General features: G+C 42.1%; 1 protein-coding gene across 5 annotated transcripts in view; it reads right to left on the bottom strand.

The window, feature by feature from the left end:
• ssbp2a (single stranded DNA binding protein 2a) overlaps window positions 1–24,480 on the bottom strand; it is a 61,460-nt gene extending 36,980 nt beyond the window's left edge. For all 5 annotated transcript variants that reach the window (XR_015131826.1, XR_015131825.1, XR_015131824.1 and 2 more), the window contains exons 1-2: window positions 24,207–24,480; window positions 272–344 (exon numbers count right to left, since the gene is read on the bottom strand). Coding sequence is in view for 1 of the 5 variants with exons in the window: in XM_086314096.1 (XP_086170222.1) it covers window positions 272–344; window positions 24,207–24,262 (129 nt within the window). In the remaining 4 variants the exon portion in view is untranslated. The remainder of the gene's footprint in view (window positions 1–271; window positions 345–24,206) is intronic.
• Window positions 24,481–24,956: the final 476 nt, after the last annotated feature.

Genomic DNA, 24,956 nt, shown 5'->3' with positions numbered 1-24,956 from the left:
GCTGCCGAGCGGATCAGACAATGATGTCAGTCGGAGACGTCAGCTCCAGCCTAAGCATCATAAGTCTCCCTGCGCGCCGGCTCCAGTCCCACTAAATGCAACACTAATGTTAAAAAGCTTGTTGTCTCAGCACTGCGAGGCCAGGCTAATTCAATTAGCCGCTACACTTGTTCGACATGTTATATGAGGGTCAGACCACCCTTCAGAGTGGACACATAAAGTACATGGCCTGCAGTCCGGCACAAACACATAAAGCATTTTCGTGACTTACCTCTGAGAGAAAGGTCTGTGCTGACTTCTGTGCTCCTACATGCAGCAGGTACTCGTACACATAAAGAGCCAACCTGCACAAACAAAGAACAACAGCAGGACAAAAGATGAAAATTAGCAGAGGCAAACAGATATGAGGCGAGTAAGCAAGAGACAGTGAAAACAGTCTTAGTTTTACAAGCAGGCAAAAATTAGAGCAACTACTAAGCACTTGCAAATCTCCAAATATTGAAATAAATAAGTTTTTCTCTGGGTGTTTGAGATAAATCCATACATAGTGGGAAACTGCACTAAAGACGAACACCTAGGCGTGGATACAATTTGCCAGGCAGCCAGGCAGGACTAGAATCCTGTATGAGGAGATGAGTGAAAACTGCAGAGTCTGTTAGAATTCCCATGGGAAACACAAAGACACACTCTAATTTAGGAGCAATATTCCTGCCCCCAAATTGCCAAACAGACAGGACAACCATTAAAAACATTCGAAATTCACGCAACATATAAGCTAAAACAACACAGTGATAACAGTAGGCCTGGTGGGACCACACTGAGAAATACCTCACCTCAATGCCTTGGGCTCTCCATGGACTTCCTCCCATGGCTTTGATCACAGTAAGAATTAATTACAGGCTTGATTTGTTAATCAATTCTCCTCCCTGTGAGCCTCTCCTGGTACTAACAGCAACTTAGGAAATGGAGGACGGGGTAATCTACTGGTCTATAAATACAAGGTAAAAATTGATCTACAGGGGATCAACAGCAGATCTCACTGACTCCTAATGGCACTGTGTAGATTTAGAGATTTAGCCATTGTAAGAACACAAAGTAACTCTACAGGGATATGAACATGATCAGCGTATTTAGCAGTATTAGTACAAAAAACTATTCTGTCAGATATTTGTATACTCAGTGGGCTTGATGTGTGCTGAAACAGCAATGTATTAATACAATTGTGTTATATATGGCTTCAATTAAATGACTAATCTGTTGACTATTTCTCAGTGAATCAGTGTGTCGCTGTCTAATGCATACCGCTGGAAAACTGCCAACATTTCTATCATCATTTTTAAAGATTATGGGGACATAGTGAAATAGTTCTCCAGACTTTCTGAAGGTCTTTCAAAGTTTTTCTTTGGACATTGGTTGCTTTTTCTCTCATTTTAAGTCCAGTCTGCATATTTGGCCATTTTCAGAGACATGTTTTTTGTTTTTTTTGTTCGTTTCTTAAGCCACTTAATATTGACCTATGAATCATCCAAGCATAGAAAGGCACCTAAACAGTGTGGTGTCTACATATAACAGCAAAAAGACAGTTTTAAATCTTTGGGCACTTTGTTACTAGCATTTTGTTGCAAAACCCCCCCCCAAAAAAACTAGAAAGAAAACACAAAATTTCTCCTCATTTCTTTAGCTGAATCTATGACAAATGCCAAAAGACAGAAGATAACACAGTTTGACAGACATGAAATAGTAGTTTGACAGCAAATACTATTTGCTCTCAAAATATATTTAACGCAATGCTACTTCCACAGAATCATTAGTGATTCCCAAAGTGCTATTAGGTAAATCCAGACACGATGTGCAGCATCCATCCACAAAGGTTTCTACAGAAACAGTCTTAGGGGAAGGCTGGCCCATAGGAAGCAATTCTTAAGGGAAACAGGGAGAAAAGGCTAAGGTACATCAAATTACACAAGATGTGGACTGAAAATCTGTGGCAGGTCTGATGGAGTGATGAATCCAAACTGGAAAATTTTGGTTCAAATCATCATCAAATCATCGCTGCTAATCATCACGGACAGAAAAACACAGTGAAACCCTATCAGCCATAGATTGGCTTCCCCAGAGCCCAAACCTCAACTTTATTGAAGCAGTGTGGGGTCATCGTGACAGAGAACGGAACAAAGGGTACGAGGAACCGCAGAAGAGCTTTAAATGTTCTTCAAAAAGCCTGGAGAACTATTCCTGAAGTCTACTTAAACAAATGACACCAGAGAGTTCAGACTGTGTTGGAGACTAAAGCTGATTATACCAACATTTTTTTCAAGCTCATTAGAATTGACCACACTCTGTTTTTGCCATATGTACTGTATTTCCATGTGAGTTTACAAGTTTCAATTAATTGTTGGACCCGTTTCCCATTTTCCTACCAAACTATAAAGAAATGATGGAGTGGTACAAGACTTTTGCAGAGTACTGTACTGTTGTATATGACGAAAGACGATTCAAACACACATCTGAGAAGCCTTAAACATGATGCATCGAGCGCTTTGAGCTGGAGCTTGGAGCTTTGTACGTTAGTGGGTTCAACTTTCTGAAGGCATGAAGCCATGAACGATGGCCACACTGGGACAGCAGCTGTCCTAGAACACCCCCACCCACTGAAAGGTGCTACCAGCTTGTTGTAGCAGATCCAGACTCTTACACCGAAGTAAAAATAAACTCCCCAGACAGCTCTGTCTGCCTGTCTGAAGATGATGGACTGCACACCTTTCTGCTATGCACACAGGTACTCTGTCTGTGGCCCCCACCTCCTCCGTCCCTCTCCTTTATTTCCATCTTTCTTCATCGCTTTCATCCTTCGTCTACCTCCCCCTCCTCTCCCTTTCACTCTGTGCCTTTTCTGTCTTGGTTTCGTCTTGCACCCTTTTTTATTTTTTATTTTTTACAGAGGCCATGTTTGTTTAACGATGAAAGGACGAGGAGGGAACCTCTTTCCGTCTATCCTTCCCCTCCAATATCCATCTCTTCTTCCCCATGTCCCCTCTCCTCCCCCCGTGGCCGGGCTGTAATGTGTAACCAAAGAGATAGAGACAGAACGTTTCACAGGGACAAGGTTAACAGAACAATGAGAGGCTTGACAAAACTCTTGACACCTCGACAACTGAACATGAATAAAAGATGTGCCCGATGTGTGTGTGTTTTTTTTCCAAGGCGCTGCACAACCCCCGAACATTTCTAGGAACGAACTTGCTCCGTCGCTCTGTTCTGCTTCGTTTTCCTGTCAGCCTGTCGAAATCTGTCACTCCCTCCTGTGAACCCCACCGCCAGCCACTGCAGCATCAGTATAGAACTATTTATTAATACTGACAGATCGCATGTATCTGCAGTGAATACATTCGTAGCGATGATGACAACCTGATGGGCTGCATGAATGAATTTGTTGTGTCAGTGGGAATAAATAAAGAAATGAAAGCTTGTTCTCAGCATGCACCAGTTTGTTTTCAGTCAGCTATCTATTACTATGCTAAATACAGCCTCGCATGGTAGCTGCCTCGGATAAAGACTTAAAGGTTTTAACCTATGATTGATTTCACACAGGCTCCGCGCTGTGACCTTTGGTCCTAATAGAGAGGTGGGAATCGAAGGAAGTGAGGAAACCTAGGAAAGGTGGATAGAAGAGGGCAGTAGTGGCAAAGGTGATGCAGTTTTTTTTTTTTTTTTTTAAAAAAGAAGTGAAACCACAGGTACATATGCTATTACAAGTTTTGGAGAGGTGATGAAAGAAAGGGAAAAAAGAAGGAAGACTTGGTTCATTTTTGACCTTAAATACAGGGAGTTTAAAGGCGTAAAAGCTTGCAAAATACACCCTAACACCCTCCTTCTCTTAGCACACACCAACAGGTGGAGTTTAAACGTGGCTGATAAGCAGAAAGCAACAGAGCAGATATTGGTAGCACTCGATATCTGCCTAACTTTAACTCACAACTACTCATTTCCTCCAAGACGAGTGATAGGCTTTGAAAGCACTAAATCCCTTCATGCTGTTGCCTCATTGTTCACTTATAGGGTTGCCAACCGTCCCTTAAAATACGGAATCGTCCCGTATTTCGAAACAAAAGTACACGTCCCGTATTGAGCTAATAAGGGACGCACTTTGTCCCGTAATACAGTGAGAATCAAAAGTAGTCTATAAATGTTTATGGAATTAACGCTTTGTTTGAAAACATAATTCCCAGCCCCTCTCCTGCTTTGTGACCAATGAGCTGACAGCACACTTATGACAATTCGAGTATGACAATTCAGATTACCGCTCATCTCATTGGTCGAGGAAAGGTCGCTTACGGAGAAAATACCGGAAGACAACAGATGACCACAACAAGAAGCATGGCCAACAGGGGAACAAACGCCGACACTGCGGTGCAAGTCTCGGACGACAGTACACCTAAAGCTGGGCAGACACTGTGCGATTTTTTTCAGTCACGTTATTCAGCTCCTGCTCAAACTGCACGATTGACTCGCAGGGGTTAGAAGTTGGTAGGTCACGATGCAGGTCTCACACTATACCGCCCGATGCTCTGATGCGACCTGAGTGCTCACACTGTGCCTCCATAAAATGAAGGTTATAACAGAAAATCTGTCGCGCTCTCTCTCTCTCCGTCTTACACTCACACAGACACGCACACCACCACCATCAACTTTGCTAAATTGCTAATGAAAAACACTCATCAGGCAGCTGTGATTGAGCAGCAATGTAAATCCAACTATTTTCACGGTTGTTGTGGTCGTGATAATTTTGTGATGCCACATCGAAAAGGCTCGGATGAGCTTTCCAAAGTTCTACAAGTTGTGCCTCCATCGCTTGTGTCCAGATCACACGCTGCACAGCCGTGCTGCTCCGTCTTTTACACCAACGTTTACGTTTGCGCGCGAGCAGTGTGAGCGGCTGTGGTGACACCCTCACGAGCGATTGATGATCGGGAGCTGCTCGAGGTGTTAATCGCTTCTCGTTACCCCACGTATACTACACGACGCACGATGAAGGCCAAAATCGGTCCGATCACTCAAAAAGGGCCTAAAATCGCACAGTGTAAGCCCAGCGTTAGAGCAGCAATGTTTGTTCCCCTCAGAGAAAGGGAAGAATGGGAAAAGGAAAACACCTGGCTGGAAAAAGTTAATATGGGCATGTGCAGTGAATATCAGCGCTATGTGGCCAGAAGTGTGATAATATAATTTATTTTGTGTAATAAACAACTGTAAGGATAGATGATTACAACAAATTGATGATTAATACATAAAAATAATACATAGATGAATAATGATGATGAGTTAAGATGCGTAATCATGGGAACAAGCGGGTTTACAAACAGGAGCAGCTGATTAGCATTAGAAAAGCTGAAATAATATTTCAACTGAAGCCAATTGTACTAAATGCACTAAATGTGCACTGTTACAAGAATGTTTTTCTTTCTATTGTTTTCTATTATTTTAAGTTAAGCAGGACAGAGTTCTTTTAAAGAAAGATTTACTTATATTCTCAAAAGTTAAGCATGACAGGCTTCTGTTTAAGAAGGAGACCTGTTTTACTGTGTTAATGTTGTCATTTTGAGCTAAAAATAAATGGCTAAATGATCATTTGTTTCACATGTGTTCATATCACAAAGAATAAACATCTACTTAAATCAAATTCAAGTCAAAGGGTTAAAAAAATAATTTCACACACAAAAAAAGAGCTAGAAAATTCACCACACTGGGAAGGGTGAAGACAACTGGGTCGCCCGGCCCTGGCCACGAGGTGTCCCTTATTTATTTTTCAGGGAGTTGGCAACCCTATTCACTTACCACTTGTTCAACTTGCTCACTTACCACAAGCAGCTACAAGGAACTCGGCAGGACGACGGAGCCCAAACACTGAGCAGAGATAACGTTTGAGGATTAGAGGATGGGGGACTGTTCAAGGTTAAGAATCCTCTAAATTTGACACATTAAAATGAAAACATGACAATGGCTCTCCTGTCACGTTAAATAAACTGTCACTTTAAGTCATATCTGTGGGCAGCAGTGCTCAAATTGAGGCAGCCAATGATTTTCGAAATGCTCCCTGACTCCATATTAGTCCATACACACTGAAGTTTTGAGGCGTTTGCCCTTGCTGACGGACACGCACGTTTCTTTCCATTTCTTACCTGACTACTCTGGCAATTTCTGTTGTAAATATGAAGCACTTTACATTAATCAAAGCTGCAGCTAGAATGATTAGAGTGCTGGGCCCCTCCCGCTTTGTTTCCACTCCATGCTGCTCGTAAGCGTGTGCACAAATGCACTTCTGGGCGTGTTTTGCGTCACGGTGGTGGTTCTAGCAGAGAAGGCATAGGCAGAGGAGAGGGGTGAACTTTCAGGTCTCCAAGTGAACCATTTATCCTTCAAATTCAAGTGGTTCCGTCTTCTCTGAGTCACATCTAATTAAATTCATATTTCAAGCCGAACCCCATCCCGGCTGCTCTCGCAAAAATCTACAAGACCAGACAGCTGCAGCAAGCTCAGACAGTCAGAGACTGAGCTTAGCTTAATGAAGGCAGCAGGCAGAAACACTGACCAGTTTCTACGCAGTCTTGTAACAGAGCCGCTGTTGCTGTTACCAGGCTGTCGAACAGAGAGGAAATCAGGGAGAGGAGAGCTATCTCGGAGCTCAACCACAACCTCAGCTTAAAGCGAAGACATGAAGCTTTGTTTTCCTCAGGATCAGCATTTAGGAGACCAACAGATCACTGCTAATCAATTTACTGCCATGGCGATCAAAGTCTGGCAGAGCTTCAAATCACAACAGGCAATGGTTTCAGTGATTAGGTTTGCCTATTATAGATTAGCTTCAGAATATTTCACCCTTGTTAAAGATGAAATGGAAAAGCGATTATACTTCTGATCTGAATCGACACGTTAAGTGACATATATCCAGGACTCAATACTGTGCTGACATAGCCTAATTACATATTTGACCAGGAAAATCAAATTAAATGTTATATAAGTGAAAAGGGAAGCAATCAAATCCTTACTGCCAGTAAGCAATCTTCATTAATGATTTTTAGCAGTCTGTATTACCAAAACTGCATTATTGGGAAAACTGCTGGGTGCCGGTCCTGTTGTAGTTCCACATTACTTACTTTTAATGTTTTTGTTTAAGGGAGAAATTTGCACAAACGCCACACAGCAGAGGCAGCGGCGTTTAGTATCCTCTGAATAAAGTGCTATAAAAGTATCTTACTGCACAAATGTTATTCAGGTGTGGGCAGTGGCAGGAAATCAGTTTCTCCCTGCAGAAGGTGTTGAATGCAAACTGTGTCCAAAATGGCAGTTAGAGAGTTTTGTGGCAGGAAATATTTGATCAAAAACTCAAAATAGTGTCTGTGCAGTTTATTCCAAATCCAATCAGGCAGTCTTGCCCCTTAGCAACCATGGTGGTGACGCCCCCGGGCAGTTACTGCAGGCTCAGAAACCCGGCCAGTATTCAAATACAGAAATCTCAAAATGAGGCCAGTTTTCGCTTTCTATTCGCTTATCTTTATAAAATCAACAAAGAATCAAGAAATGCAAAAGCCACCTCACTTATGATTCAACTACTATAACTACCAAGATAAACCATCATCCTCTAAACACACACATTGCAAACCATCAAAGTGTTTGATGCATGCATTCCCCCCCCCGCTCTGCCCTCAATCATATGTCCGCTCTTTAAATTGGCACTTAGTCATCAAACCTTTGAGAACCCCTGATTTAAATGGATGGAGCGAGAGGCATAACTGCAATTTCAATCACCACCACCACATAAAAAACGCATGTACAGAATAATCAAATCTGATAATAACACAAAAAATAACCCCAAATATCCCCCCCTCCACCCCAAACATCCACCTCCCCCACAGGGCTTTTTCGTTCTTATGCACAATGTTTTACAACACCCACACACTTGTACCAGTACAAAACATGATTGGCCTGGTATTCAGCAGCTCAGCTGTTATAAAACAGACGATTGGCTTTTTGGAGGTAGCGGTGGATATGTGTCAGGTGACTGCCTTCTCTGGCGTTACACAATTTTTCCTTAGACCTCTATTCCACGCTCCTCAGCTTTTAGTTTTAGTTTAGTGACGTTGAATTCAAAAGATTTTTGTGCAGACGAAGAGTCACATGATGGGTGAAACACCCCCTTTTTTTAAAATGCGAGAGTGCAAAGAGGCTGAAGCAGAAATGGCTGCTTCATGGAGAAAGTTGCTAACTGTGGTTTTAGATTTTGTCAAGCCAGCAAACACAAAGAGAGGCTGGCTTTGCTGAACTTCATCATAGTGATGAAGTTCCAGGTGACCGTCATGCTTCTGGTCATCTGGTAAATATATTTAATTAAAGTTTTCAATTCAACTGACTTTTCAAAATTTATTTTATAGCAACAAATCACAACAACAGTTGCCCCAAAGCACTTTATATTGTAAAGATAAAGGCCCTAAAAGCTACTGAGGTAAATACCTGAATCTTTAGCACTTCAGTTGCAATTTTGCAATAGTGTTTGAAACTTTATCTGTTGTTCCTTTGTGTTCGGAAGAGAAGTATTTATTTCAACATTTGCAATCACTAATCTGAGCTTTTCTCCCACCACATCATTCTCACTTACTTCCAGCGTTTTTTTGTCAGCTTAGCTGCTTCTCATTCAATTTCTATAGTCTTATACACCCCCGATTCTAAAACTGTTCAGATGCTGTAAGAAATCTAACTAAACACAGAATACAAATCTCATAAACCCGCATTTTATTCACAATAGAACACAGAAAATATATAAAATTATTATACAGAGAAAATTTACTTTTTCATGACAAATATTAGCTCGTTTTCAAGTTGATAGCATGAACTAAAATGCAGATGGGACGAGGGGAGCAACTACATTTCAAGTAGTACTAAAAAGAAACCGCCGGAGGAACAATTTGCAACTAATTAGGTTAATTGGCAACAGCTCAGCAGCATGATTAGGTATAATAAGGGCATTTCAGACAAAACGATGGGCAGACGTTCAGCAACCTCGAAAAAATTATCTCTGAAAATTGTGGAACAATTCCTTAATATTTTTTCTAAAAGGAAAATTGTGAAGACTGAGTATCTCATTGTCTACGGAAAAGATTCGGAGAATCTGGAGAAATCTGTGAACAAAGGACAAGGCTGAAAATCAATACTGGATGCTCGTGATCTCTGGGCCCTCGGGCAGCACTGCATTCAGAACAGGTTAAAGCTCTATCATGCAAAGAAGAGGCCATACTGTATGTAAACATGATCCAGAAACGCCCGAGTTCTCTGTGGACTGAAGTCATTTAAAATGGACTGAGGCAAAATGGAAAAACTGTAATGTCTTTTGAAAAACCTGCGTCCTCACAGAGGGACCATCCGGCTTGTTATCGGTGGTTGGATCAAAAGCCTGCAACTCCTTGGTATGAGGGTGAAAGGTGTTTACAGGTTCTCAACATATGCACACGTCATCTTTTCCAGGGAAGCATATTTTAGCAAGTCAATGTTAAAAGAAAGAAAGAAGCTAACTTTTTGAAACAAGAAATCACGCCCCCCTTCCCGGTCATCATTATCTTCCAATAAGGCAAACACAACCATGATTATTGCCTTGAACCTAACAATTAAATAAGCACACCTTTAACGATTAATTCCTGTCACATCGTTAAAACAACTATTTCGATGTTACTACAGGTTTGGACACATACTGTAGCACTTAATCTGCAATACTCCTACACATTCAGCAGGAAAATTACTTACATTCAGTCTAGCCTTTAGAAAAAAAGAAAAATGAAATGCAAGTAACTGCTGGTTTTCTGCTCAAGTCATACAGAAGATCAAAATTCACTGAAAGTAAATCTTTTAATTGAGGCCTCGGCTCTTCAACCTCGGCTGAACGAGGGTCCAACACTGCGTTGCTCTAGGAATGTGGCATTTGCACAACGTACGGAAATATTGTTAAACGTTATTATAATTATATAAGTATTTTTGAATGTAGCAACTGCCTGACATGTCTAAAAATAAATGTGTGTGTGTGTAAACGAGTGAAAATAAAAATTCAGTGCAGTGATTTACCGTTCTGTCTTTCGAGGAACAGCTGGAGATTAGAGCCTCTCTATGCTGTCAACCAGGGATTAACTTGCAACTTCTCTCATGAATTGGTCAAACACAGGTTGGACACGTGATCAGTACTCTGAACATGTGTTCAGTACAGAGTTGCTCGTGTATTAAACAACCATAAAAAGATAAAAAGACATACATTCATATAGGAACCATATCCCTCTGTCGTTGTCAGGATGGAGGAAAATTACAGAGAAAAATTAAAGAGGAAGAGAGCGATGGTGGGACAGGAGTATAACAGAGCGAGATGAAAGGTTTTGGTGACAAGCAGAGAGAGAAGAAGAGGGATTAGAGAGACGGAGAGGGAAAAAAAGGATGGAGGTGATGGGTGCTAGCGGATGAGCCCTGAGATGAATCCTCATGAGATCTGTAAACTTTCATATTCTAATGTTGAGGATTCTCACCGAGTGGTGTCTCAGTTAGTCAAGCACCCTGCTGTGACCTCCTTCTGCAAATTAACACAAAACCCTGCAATGAAAAAAAAAAAGTCTACGGAGCTACAGTAGAAGTGATTCCTACCGTTTTTTGAAGAGAAAAAGCAAATGACTACATGCTGTGCTGAAATCATAACATACAGGATGGACTGGAAGCTACACAAGCGTAGCATGCCGTGGTGTATGCGCTGGATTTCATTATATTTTTATAAACGCATTTTAAAGAGTCCTGTGAAGAGGTAATATCAATGGAAAAGTAATCCTATTGAACCAAGTCACAGACAGGAAGTTATACGCTGTAGTTATCTCCTGGATATGCTTACCTACACACAAAAAAACCCCAAAAAACCCACTAAATTAGCATCTTAAATCTCTGCTGTGTGTTTTCACAGCAAAGAATAATTTTAGCAAATGTGCCACAGTGAAGTAGAGCTGTAGTGTCTTTGAAGCGCTTTGCTTTCAAGCGACCGTACATGAAATAAAAAAGCAATGAAAGCAATTTTTAAAAAAAAGTTACTCCTCCGAATTCAATATAATAGCAGTAACACTGCAAATTAGACCTGCAGTAAACTCCAGCTTGGTGAAAGTCATAATACATAAATGTGGACAGCCTCATTTTGAATGCTCTGCTTTCATTTGTGTGATGTTAATTTAAAAAAAAAATGCAATCCCATCACTCAGTGCCTTCCAGCTCGTCTCAGTGAGGATCTACTTTAGCGATCCTCTGCAGCTTGACAGCTGAATGTTGAGATTTATTTATTTTTTTTTAGACTTTTGCCATGTTACATAATTTTGCAGCATATGTGACTGATGCAATACAGACAGTGACAGCAGTAATCACAAGTATAGAGGAAGGCGCCCTGCATAAAACTGAGCCACTTTACCAATTAGCATCATGCAAATGCTTGATTAGAGACTGGTCATCGTTATGTCAAAGCAGGCTTTAAATATAGGTACAGAACAACCACATGGCTGCTTTTTTATTACCTGACTCACAGAAATTCTGAGGCAGGTACTGAGATCAGCATTTGGGAGTGCTAAAAAAAAAAAAAAAAAATTAAAAAAATCAACACATTTACTGTTTTTTAGTTGGATTTTTTTCTTTTTTATTAATTATCACCCAGCCACCTAAAACACACAATGTTTTACACCGTTTTCGTTACATCCTTGAGACATCCTAAGTGATATCACACCCCAACACACAGCGCTGGGCCACAATGGCAACACAAATCACAGACATCTGTCTTTGAGTTGGAGGTATGATCGTAAGCGTTATCGTCTTCGTCGTGCCGAGCCTACACTGAATGCTACGGGATCCATCTCTCCAAATCAAGCCTCTGTGAGGCTCCGGCAGCTCGGGCTCCTGATGAATCTGGCGAGGACAGAGAGGGACCCCGCCATAAAAGGGAGCGCGGCGATCAAGCTGCTGCCCCTGCTGAGGACAGCCCTGTGTGTGACAGCCAAACACTTTCCCTGATTAATCAAGCCTAGCAGCGGGGCTTTATGTGCCATTAAGAGCCCTGCTAAATGACTTCACTTCATTCATTAAAGTGGAGCATCCTCTGCGGGTAGAGCAGCTCCGCTCGCCAGACAGACAGACAGACAAGTGAAAGCTTGGAGGAGATGGTGGTGGGGCAGCGATGAGGGTGGTGGGGGCACAGAGGCAAGATAAACAACGACAAATATAGACCCATTACAATGCTGAATTATTCATCTTATACGCAGAGCTTCAGGAAAACAACAGAGGGAAGAAAAAAAAAACAAGAGTCCAAACAACCATGGGGCTTATAGAGTCTTTATACACCAAAGAATATCATTAACACAGGACTACTTATGCACACACCTTGTCTGGGAAAGGTACCACACTGGGATCACGGCCAAATCACTTTAAATGGAAAAAATCAGGTTCCAGTAGACTTATCCGTGAAGCGCTTTCATTAGGTAAAGGTATAGTTTTAATGAATCTGTGCAGGGGGAGTTTGACAGCTATAGGTGCGAGTAAATAAATCGCTTGAAAGTGTTGTGCGCCGCCTACAGCACATGTTAATATAAGCTATTCTCAGAGCACAAATTCATACAGGATCAAAAAGTCAGGCAGAAAATTCCAGAAAGGGAAGATTACAGAAGGGAGAGGCAATGATGCACCCCGACAGCACTGAGAGTGGACAAAGATTGGTAATTTACCAGTCAAAAGGGAGATAAAGATGGAGGGATGGAGAGAAAGATAAATAGATAAAGAATAGCAGCAACAGGAGATCCAGGGGGCAGAGAGGAAGAGAGAGACAAATGAGACTGAAGAAGAGGGAGGCTGAAAGAGAAAGAGAGAGGTAGAGAGTAAATGATTAATGAAAGGAGCTGTGGAGGGAGGTCAGGACTGAGCAGAAGAGGAGTGATGCTGCAGCCAGTGAGCAAAACCGAAGAGGACAACATTATGAGCAGCCGCGCTGCTGTCGCTCACCGTAACACAGGATTTGTAAAAGGGGAACCAAATGCGACTCAAAAGAGCTTGAGAGCACGCGTTGAATCTACTGAATTTGCCAAATTCACTAAATAAGGCTTTTTTTTTTTTTTTTGCCTTTTCATGTTTAAACACAGATTCTAATTGGCCGTAATGCCTTTGAGAGGCTTTTATTGTTATTTAAGCCAAAGACTGGCAAAAATACAATGAACACTTGCGTGTGGATAAGTTTGCGTCACTGTAGAGAAGAAAACTTTGATCACCGGTGATGATTTATTACTTGACAAAACTGTTCAAAGACTTTCATTAGATCCTTTAACTTCTTGCAACATCTTAGTCAAATTCATGCCTTAAATTAATCCCCAACTGGCAGTGTGCTGTGGCTCTATTGCCGGGGCTCACTGATGCATTTCTAATTGGCATTTTTGCTGATGGTCACAAGTTAAATCTATATTCTCCATTACCCTTCCACCATGTCCCCTGGGATCTCTCTAATGGCTCCGAGCACTTGAATAGAGATATTTGTATAAAGTATATTCTCTCTGATGCCGACTCGTCTCCGCACGGGCTTACTTCAGCTGCAGGTTTGGCGTGTAGCTGAGAGTTTGGGAGGAGCGGGAGGGAAAAGTTCACTACCTCTTTGAAGATTAACAAAACACGTGTTATAATCCAGCATGGAAACAGCCTGAGGAAAGACACTTGTAGTAAAATAAACTGTGTTTTATCTGCTCGTCTTCAGCGTTTCGTCTGCACCGAGATGGTCTCACATGCTGCTTTACAGAGCAAATGTTTGTCGTAGCCTTTATCCCTCTCGTTCCACATCACATAGTAAAGCCCTTGGTGAAGTTTTGGCTCAGCGACAAGCCTGAATGCTCTATAACCGGCTCGGCAAAAAAAGACCCCAAAAAACAAAACACTGCAGCCAGCGCTGGTTAAGAATGGTTGAGCTGAATGACGCTAGCTGTTACAGGTTGACCAGCAATTTCGCAATTAGCTGATAAACCACTAAGATGGAGGGTTACATAGTTTGAACGTTAACTCTTTACCTCTTGAAAGTCTACCAAGGAGGAAACTCTTTTCCAACCTGAGCATTTTGTGTCATATTTCAGGCTGTCTTATAGAACAAAATGACTGGCTGTGCCTCAGAAGTTAGTGAGGGTGGTCTCTGTCTAAGCAGCTGCCCTCTGAAAAACCCAGAAACTATTCTAACGGTCACCAACCCATGTCTTAAGGATACAAGGAAGGTCATAAAATATCATCTTTATAGCGGAAAAGAGTTAAAGGTAAAAACTCTTCTTGACTGTAAATCATAAAGTAGTTTTTCACTGAAACCTTGCTCCAGCAAAGATGAGAAATTGCCAAAGGTGAGATATCATGTGTTAAAGTCAAAAGAATGAAGCTCATATCCTGACAGAGAGGAAGAGTCCTGCATTCTTTGGCTCACCTCAGTGTAGACTCTGTGTTTACCTTTCATTAACTAGAGATCCCAGAATCCTCTCCTCCCGCAACCTCCCTTGGGATACTCCAATACAAGGTGAAAATAAATGCTGTAAAATAGCTGCTTGAACAACAAATATTAAAAAAAGCACAGCTTATTATGTTTGAATTATAAATTATTTCATAAATGCTGATGAAAGACTAAGTCTAAGTTTTAGTTTCCCGGATGAATTCTAATTACAGATCGCTCCGTAATCTATGTGTAAAACGGTTTTATTAACATATCTCTAAAAGGCCCAAAATATTCCATTTAGAAAAGCTGAAAAATTCCACAGTTTGGGAACTACAGTGCACTGCAAATGCACTGACACAGGATATGACTAACACAAGAATAGCGTCAGCTCACGACATAAGCTAAGCTACAGGCAGACAATGATAAAAGCCAACTAATCAAGATACTCTAACCATAATACAGCTGCAGTTGTGAATCCCCACCCTGTGCTCTAAGGACAGAACACACCGTGTCCTCAAAAAGCTACACCCAAAGGCCGTTACGATCACATGAGAAACAGTCGAGAGACAGAACGCCGTCTAACCGAGGAGAAGGGGGGGGGGGTTGCAATTAAGACTTGAACAGAAATGTAAAAAGGAAGCAATGCTCCCTGCCATATACAAGCACAATCAGACAGAGTGAACCAGCTCTTGTTCTGTCAGCTGTGCAGAGACTCTACTGTATCACAGAGCAGACAACAATGCCCAGGGCTGAGATAACAGGAAATGCCAGCTTATCAGAGAGGGGAGAAAACAGAGGGAGATGGCGAGAGAGCGTGATGAGTAACTCACTGTTTACCAACAGTGTAAGTGAGCAAAAATTTCTGTTGTGTCCTTCATGTGAAAGTCTGTCATTTACACATAAGTTTCAGCCAGTGAGTTTTCCCCCCCTCCTGCAACTATAATTTGTTTGCAGAACATGTAAAGTGGATAAATCAAATAATGGGGTAGGCAAATCCATCACTTTCTTAATTTGAGTTCCATTTCATTGGCTTTGATTTGTTCAGATTGAGTCACCTCTCGTGGGGAGTTTGTTTAATTTCACAGCTGAAAGAACACCAATGATTTTTAGGAGAGTTTTCCTTGTTCAACTTTCTCTACAAGCTATTACAGTAAATCTTGAATGCAATACAGCCATAAACCCCGGAATATTAAACTGCTGTTTACAGAGAGAACTTTGATGGCGACACTTAGTGATCATACTCGCTTAATCACTGCAAAAGTCTGTTCTCAAGAGTTTACTGGAAAATACGAGAGTTAAAGCAACATTATGCAAGAATAAAAAAGGAAATCGCTTTTCCACCACGACTGGAAGTGCGACTGATAAATATGAGGTATGCGAGAGAGGTGGCGTTCACACAGAGGCAACTGAGCCATTCAACAAGTGGAGCAAATTCATCCCCGTCATTGGATTAGGAGGACTGGAGCTATGGTTTTACCCCTACTTTATGCCTTCATTTTACCCACCAATAAACCAATACTTGTAGCAATAAGATAGTTCAAAAGGTGATTTAAAAAAAAACAAAAAACAACATAAATGTAGTATTTATTTAAACAAACCATTATGGTGTTTAAAGAGCAGTACATATTCAATATGAATTTGCTTTTTCTGTTGAAGGAAATTCAGTTTTGCTTTGAAATTCATTCCTAATAATAAAAGTATATTTAAGAAATAAAGAGTAAAAAATCCTTAGTAAAAAGTCTTCACCAATAAGAATTAAAAAGAAGAAATGGGAAGGATTTTTTTCCACCACAAGAAATATGATTTTTCTTCATTTGTCCTGTTTTATATCTGGGTGGACATCCATTCTTCAGACAGCATTTAGTTGTTTAGACATGCAATCACTCAATTTCTTTATTGTTCACCATATACAGCATTTTTCTCTCTTGCTTTCTTCTGTATGCACACACTCTTGCCCAAACACACTGACACTGTGGCATGTATCCACTGCCATTCCCTCTACTGAGCTTGGTCTGTCATTCAGCAGCACGCAGGACCTGGAATGCGACGGCGTGGGACGCGCTCCTCTCCTGCTAGCTCCACACATCGTCCGGTGGCACACAATCTTTGTTCAGCTCACACAATACAGCATTCCACAATCAACGACAATTAAAAACAGAGGGAGAAGGAGATGACTGGGAGGACTGCACCACTCTAATCTTATAGGATTTGAATTCCTGTCTACGGGACTCTAATAGGCCTCTGTTCTTTTGAACAACAAAGCTTCGAGATGAGATTGAAAAAAGCTGATACAGATGAAGGCAATCTGAAGCAATTTGGGGAGAAATGTGAAGCTATTAAGGCCTGTATGAAGGCTCTGGAGGAAGTAGAAATAAATGACTAACCATTCAGAGGAATGTTTTTCTGTAACATGAGGTTGTAAAAATTTGCAGAAAATGTATGCACCAAAGTGTCTGCAAATTACAATAATTAAAAAACACACACACACACAGAAAATATTTTTTTAAAAACACACTTTTTGTACACAATATTTCCAGCTAATTCACGTGTAGCTAGCACTGGATCAGAGTTGGTGAGTCCTGCTGCGTCCCTGTTGCCCACCTGGTCTCACTCTTTTGTCCTTCCTGCTCTTCAATGGTAGAAATTGGCATTAAGTGGACTTTAAGCGATTTAAATCGTAAACACGAGGATATTCCATCTTGGATTTCACTGGGGAGAAATGAGATGTCACCATGGACTTTGCAGGGATCAGTGGGCAGACAGCCTGTCATCTAAAGACGATGCATCTAAAATAAAAGAGGACAACTCCATGGCTTTACTTCTCAGAAATTAGCAGGGACAAGTGAGAAAGAGACAGAGGAGAAATGAGGGCAAGGTAGTGAGGAAGCAAAGAAAAATAATGTGTTTTTGCATGTGGGTGCAGGAGCGAGAGAGGGATAGAGAGAGAGTGTCTGAAGCAGTTCCGAAGCCTGGTCGTCACGCATGCTTAACCTTGCGCTAGTGCCTGTGCGATGCAGCTTGCATATCAATGATGGACGAATATCAGCAGAGAGGCCTCCAACCAACCTCCACTATACTCAGCAGGCTGAGGTTGGGGGGGGCAGGCAGAGCAGCATCTGCAGCTACACTACGGTGCTTACTACAGCAATGCGAGTTATATCGGGTAAGGGAAGAGTTTTTGTAAATGTAAGTGTGATATTTTAAATACACGCTGATTTAAAAAGAAATTAAAGAGTGCAATATGAAAATACTGCTTTAAACTGACAAACAAAAACACGCTTTAGATCATCTAAAAGCACTCTTGGCCCGAGTCTGTGTGTGTTTCCATTAATGGAGTTTACTTTTGCCTGGAGCTCTCCAGTCACAGCCTCCCTCATTTCTCTTTTGTGTCTCATCATACCTAGAGGTGGAAGATCTGGCCAAAACATGTTTTTTAAGTTAGTCTGGGTAATTTCATGACAAAACAACATCAAATGCCATGAGAAAAGACTGCCTGAGAGACAAAACACCTTTAAAACTGGGCATTTGTGCACAGCTTTAAAACCACGAGCGGCACAGCAGCTCTAACTTAAAGAGTCAAACGAGAGAAGAGAAGAGAAGAGAAGAGAAGAGAAGAGAAGAGAAAAGAAGAGAAGAGAAATGATGTGATAATGTGTTTCTAATTAAAACAAAAGCACTCAGGGACACCCATGGGGTCCTAAGGGACCAGCACAAGGTGATAAACTCTCTCATCCTTAGCCTATTTTTTGGGAAGCGATAAAAGAAATTCAGGATGCCATGCCCTCTTCTGTTCTTTTCTCCTTCTTTCCCACATGCTATCTGATGCCGACAGAGGCCTTTTGTCACGTCGATCCTTCCCAAGCACCCCAAGGCGTCCTGTGAGGGTGCCTTCTTCAGGGTCCTGTGTGTTGATTGACACCTCAGACCTTTTTTTCCTCCCTGCATCGATCAGAGGCCATTTCCCTTCTGCCTCATACAGCTCAATAAGAGGCCGCCGCTTTGATAGCAGTTCTGTGGCAAGTTACATCTCTGGCAGAAGGGATAAGAGAGAAACTAGGAGGGATGCCAGCAGATAAAAGAGGACTTTTACCAGCCTTCTATGTGTTCAGCAGGTTAAAAAGTGTTTTCTATCAAAGCCTTGTCAAACTGTCATTATCACTTTGATTTGAAGAGAGCTCTGTATACCCCAGAAAGAAAATACACCAGAGCTGCATTTCTCCTCTGGTTTTCTTGTAATCCCAGACTGATGCTAATCTAAAAACACTGTGGCGATTACACTAGAAGCAGTTTTAAGTTGCTATCTTTCACTGACAGTCAGTGTTGGCGAACGCAGACGACAGAGAGCGGTGACAGTTCTCCGTGTTCTAACAGTTGTTCTCGAGGCATCCCTTGAGAGCTGGCAAGGCTATTAGCTGTGTAATGATCACTGGATGTTGTAGTTCACATCCACAATGGCAGCGTGACAGACAGATGGAGGTTGATTTTGAGGGATGAAGCATATGGAGAAAAGTGCTGTGAGCAGACAGCTCAGATGGGATTGCAGGCTAACACATGTAGCATCCTCTCTATTGACCAGAACAGCAAAGATTAATACAGATACGCAGACACGTAATCACGCACATTTATATTGTTCTTTATCCACTTAAACAAAAGGAAAAGCTCATGCTGAGGCCTACCACGTGGATCTTATGTATGGGGCTTATGCATGGGAGTTGAGCCAACAGAACCAGGTGTGGCCACTTACCAATGTAAGTGATCCATGGAGAGTGGGATGTGTGTATAGAGTGGGGAGGTTCGACACAGAGCCATTACAGAGCATTAGACCGTGCGGTCCTGTAGGACATCACCTGACCTCGTCTGACCTCAGTGAAAGAAAGAAAAACCTCTTTAATCTTTCTTTCATCCGTCCGTCCCTTTTCATTTTTTTACCGCTTAGCTGTGGAGTTTATTTCAAATTTTAAACTCTTCCAGCATTCATGTTTTCATGCTTATTTCCCATACTTAACCTCTCATTTTACCATCCAAGCTGACCAGCAACATATGTTTACCCTCGGGCTACATTCTTTTGCTCCTGCCATAACAAATAGGTTTCCTCTTTGTTCTAATGATTGCACCTATATCATTGCTCAAGGACAACGAAATGTAGTGAACAAAACAAGCAAAACAAAAAAAACCCCTCATCAATCATCAATTCATCAGGTGGCAGCTGGCATGGGGAAAATGTGATTCCCTGCACAGTTTATCCAATGCATTGTGAGCTTGCGGTGCGTGAGTGCATCTGGGAGAGAGATACAGCTATTTTTATTGTAGTTCCACTGTAATGCGACTCACTGTCAGAGCCAGAGTGGCAGCCTGAATTGCTTCTGTCGGATAAACACTCCCAGCATGCACTGCTTTGCCTCAGTCTGCGCAATGCTGCATTGGCAGCCTCCTGGCAGGATTTTGAGGTGTCTCGGTTTAGAAGTAGCTGTGTGTGTGTGTGTGTGTGTGTGTGTGTGTGTGTGTGTGTGTGTGTGTGTGTGTGTGTGTGTGTGTGTGTGTGTGGAATGATGATCCTTACAAGAGCAGAAAATGCTTAAGTCTGCACCAAGACTGATGCTTGGTACCTGAACCAGACTGAATGAAATGGCACATACCTATACTAGTTACACATTCCTATGCTATAGGTTGTTTGTTTTGTTTTTTAAACCCTGACTTTACATGATCTTTAGGAAACACCTGAAAAGCAATTTATAGAGCTGTGAGCACTGGAAAAATGGACAAAACAAGCATCTGTGAGCATTTGAGGCAGAGTTTGTTCCATGACTCAATACTCACTCAGGAAAAAGGAGAAAAGGAATTTGTACTATGTGCTGCAATGCAACTCAGTCAGGACCACAATCCCAGAACTATGTGGAATGTGTCCTCTAACTGCCAGCGACTGAAACCTACACTCGTTGAACAACTGCAGTACACAGTCAGTGGTCGTGTACTGTCACTCTGAATCAAAATCAAGCGCAGACCATAACACAGGTAGCACACAGAGAGAGAAGAGAGACCAGAGCAGTGTTGCTGTCTTAAAAGCCAGACAAAGTGTTCATTACTGGTGCAAAGGCATAAAGACAGCCTATTCTCAGATATTCGCGGACGTAGGGTATAAATACGAGAAAACTCTCTTTAAAAATGCATGCGTCAGGATTATATTTTTAAGTTTTACTCAGCATCAGACATCCAGATACACCTTGCTGCAAGTGGTCTGCAACTTGGGCTACTGTTTTTGCACACCTGAATATTTCAAATGTCTTTCTTTTGGGGGCTTTGAGCCTCACAAACAAAATCTCAGCTATCCTTCCTAAGCCCATGTGTCTCTGCGCCTTTCTCAGAGGCAGATATGTTCCAGACACTGTGCGGCACATCCAACTTGAATAATCAGCATGCGGTGACACCATAATTGACGAGTATGACAATATGTTTTTGATTATTATTGTTATTTCTTATGATTGGGAAGAACAATACTTTAAAACATTTCCTTTTCTCGCTCATCTGCTTCTCTTTATCTGCATATCCTCCAGCATGAAAGGTACAAATTATATAAAGGAAATTGATAAGTGATAACAGCTTTCCCCCTACCTTCAGCAAAATGTGCTTCAAATGTTTTGTGCAGTGGGTGTTTCTTAATGTTTGCCATGTAATATATGCAAATAAGAAAGAAAATAATAATTCCCACTACAATACTGTAAATGATCTTGCAGCTTAGTTACACTGTACAGAGAAAGTTGAATAAGATTTTAAATTCAAGCGTGACATCTGTGTTTGTAGTGAAATATAAACTTTTATGGATTGTTTCGCTCTCTCTTCAGCTCCTACCATTTACATCAAATACCTGCACACCCCTAAACCTGTTAAAAGGGAGTTTTTCTTCCCCACTGTCACCAAGTGTTTGTTAATAGGCAGGTGATCTGGCTGTTGGGGTTTTCTCTCTATTATTTTGGGGTCTTTATTTTGCAATATAAAGCACCTTCAAGTGACTTTTGCTGTGATTTAGCACTATATAAATAAAACTGAAATGAACTGAATTTTTATAGTGTGGACACATGAGATAGAAAAAAAAGCATATTCCCAAAATGCATCTCTAGCAAGGACAGACTACATGTTTCAGATGTTTATCACTCACACACACACACACACACACACACACACACACACACACACACACACACACACACACACACACACACACACACACACACACACACACAAACATAAAATCTTCAGAGGTCAGTTGTATTTAGAGTTTCTCTGTATCTACATGGGCGAGACGCCAGGGCCCCGTGTCTGCAGGGGTCCATTCTGAGGTCAATACTACAACACTGTAAACTAATGATCCAGCAAATTCCCTCAGTCCTACTCTCTCCCCTCCTCCTTCCTTTTCTCCTCAATCTGTTGTTGCCCTCTGTCTCTCCCACTCTCTGATCCCCTGCTGCGCTGCAGAAATGAGAAACAACTGAAGACTCGGCAGCGCTGGGCCTGCTCTGCTCCTCTGATACACACCACTGATAAACAAGGCTGCTTGTTAAGAGACAAATGAAACTTTTGGCTTCCTCGATTTTGTTGCCTTCCACTGCCTTTTCATCTAGCGTTTTCTTGACACGCGTTCCCTTCTTTTGTCGACATGGTCTTGGCTGTAATGCCCAGTGGAACATCAATCTTGCGTCGAAGTGTAAACACAGATAACAAAATGATCGGCAAAAGCAAAGAAGTCTGAATTAACCAGGAAAAGTAAGAAGTTCCCTTTGAGCTCACCTCTAACTCGTGTACGCAATTTAAACAATCCGCTAGGTAGATGGCTCAGTTCCATTAAATAAATCGACTTTGATGTAAACGTTTAGTCACATAAAGTTAGTGTGTCTCCTCATTATAGCTTTGCCTCTTTGTTGTTTGTGCTGATGTACCTTTAGCAGCAGCTTGCAAATGTGAACTTCATCACAGGAGACTGCAGAACCACTTCAAAATCTTATGCCAAGACACACACACACACACACACAGATGCATGCATGTTTTCACACACAGTATCTCCCAGGCCTGGAGGAAGCTCTCCATCGGAGCCTCTGAGTCAGTGCACACGATAAGGTAGCGATAAGAGTCTCACTTTTCAGTCCTTTCATATTGATTTGGAATAAAGAATGGGGCTCAAGGGATGAACACTCAATCACGCTGTTGACCAATGGAGGCGAACTGGATTTAAAAGACACAATAAACGAGTTGCAGTATCTGGCAGTCAAAGTGAGACGATAGAGACAATATCTGCACTAACTTTGCCCTACTCTCACAGGTGGCAATAAGCTGTCCCTGCAGACAGGGAGAGCACAGGCTACAACTGTGATCACCCTGTCTGCAGGAAGCCTGGCCAGTGAAGCTGAATCAAGACATGCTCCTGACCCAGTGCATCAGGTGTGGGAATATCCTGTTAGTTCCCATGCATCAAAAAAAAGAGGCTATCAACCACAGTTTATATTAACACAGCCTCTATTTTATGTCACTAACATGTCCACCTTCACTACTGACCTTACAAGAAAGAAAGAAAGAAAGAAAGAAAGAAAGAAAGAAAGAAAGAAAGAAAGAAAGCTAATTTCGACTGCTCTCTTATTCACATGGGGTCGCCACAGCGGGTAGCACCGCATATTTGATTTTTATGCCGGACGCCCTTCCTGAAGCAAGCCCCAAGAGATTTGTGTCTCCTCTTGGGATCGAACCAGGGATCATTTGCTGGTTAGATAAATGCGTAAAACACATGGAGCCATTGCAGCTGACCTTACTGTAGAATGTTTAAAAAAAAAAAAAAAAAAAAGCTGTTGTTTAATCAGGAGGGTAGAAAAAAAGCCCTCCACTCCCGTGTTAGTGGACAAGACACACAGGCAGTACAGCCATGACAAGCATTTCTATTATATATATATAAAAAAAAAAAAAAAACAACAGCTGATATGTCAACACAAATTTGCTGGACACCCACAGTACGTGTCCAACTACTTTAAAATAACCGGATCGACAGTCTCCGTCTCCCCAAGCGCGACGACAGCGTGACTGTCCGTTTTCACAAGCCCCATCTGGGGCAGCTTGTAGCAGGACCGGACCCGCGGAACACGGCATCTGAAGCAAGGCAGCCTCTGTGCAAAGCAACACGCTCCAAACACAGCAGTTTTCGAGCGGTCAAATGCGCGGACTTTCCAGCTGCTGCCGCCGACACCAGACCTTGAACATCTAGTTTCTCTCTAAACTGTTCGATCCTGACCGCGTGTGTGAAAAGCATACACCAGCCAAAACTAGTAATGACTGAAGAAAAAAGAATGAACAAAATGAGAATGAAATCAAACAATCAACATGCTCAAGACGCCAAAACATTTACAGAAGAAAGGAAGGTGTTTGCTGGATTCGTCATTTATTTTTATTTTTAAAGCGCATTGGAAGTAAAATTCTGGCAAGGTGAAACAAGCTTGGTAAAACTGAACCTTTCCCGCTTAACAACATTTACAACCGGCAGATAAAATGTCTGTCTTTTCTCAAAGAAAACCCAAAGCAGTCAACTTTCTGAGCCGTGCACAGCGCTGAGCTGAGAGACCCACGCCGCTGAGTGTATCGCCTTGCGCCCTCCCCTCCCGCAGCTCTGTGTGTGACTGCCCCCGGCCGCTCGTGAACTTCCCTCACAGCCGCGGTTTCCTCCCCCATAAATAAAACTTACTTTTCTCTGGCTTGGCTGTCGGACGGCACGTTGCTACTCTTGCCTTTGGCGTACATGCTTGCAGAGAGCTCCGATTGTCACGCACCTGTCAACCCATCACAACCTCCCTGGGCACAGCCCCGTCACCATGGTGACACAAGCAGCGTCGTCTCCCATTGGATGTCCTGCTGTTCAGGACCGCCCGTTCTCCATGGCTACCGCCAGTGAGTGACAGCTGTGTGTCCACGCCCCCTTTCAGAGTAACTCCACCCACCTCCTCTTTCTCTCCATATAGCTCTCTTTTTCTTTCTGTGCTCTACCGTCTATCCTTCTGTCTCCCTGCCTGTCTGAAGTCTGTCTGTCTGTCAGCATCTATCCCCTTCCCATTCCCCTGATTGGAAAGGCTCTCCTGCCATGTAGTTTCGACACACACAAACACTCACACACACACATATCCTCTTGCTTAGTGCAAACTGAGAAGAGGAGGGGGGATTTGAAACAGTCCAACTAGGATTTTTAAACAACTGGCTTTGGATGCTCCTTTTATAGACAATCACACCCTCTACCGACGCACACGCAGCTCACTGCACAAACAGCTCCAGCAAATAACTGCTTTTCCATTGGTGTTTATTTACATAGGTGTGAAGACATCCAAACATGTGGGAAGCGGAGCATGTCGGGAACAGTCGGGCTCTACAGAGAGAGAGAAAACAACACATTCTTTTAGAAGATGCGGTTGCCTTATAAGCCTTCCTGTACATACATCATACG

Source organism: Aulonocara sp. 'chitande type north' Nkhata Bay, linkage group LG12, assembly GCF_057382095.1.
Source record: "Aulonocara sp. 'chitande type north' Nkhata Bay isolate Kocher_YH1m ecotype deep benthic linkage group LG12, A_spYH_male_GT1.1, whole genome shotgun sequence".
In the NCBI taxonomy this organism is placed as follows: Eukaryota; Metazoa; Chordata; class Actinopteri; order Cichliformes; family Cichlidae; genus Aulonocara; species Aulonocara sp. 'chitande type north' Nkhata Bay.
Note: the sequence above shows the minus strand (reverse complement) of the source record. Positions and strands in the feature narration are given on the sequence as shown.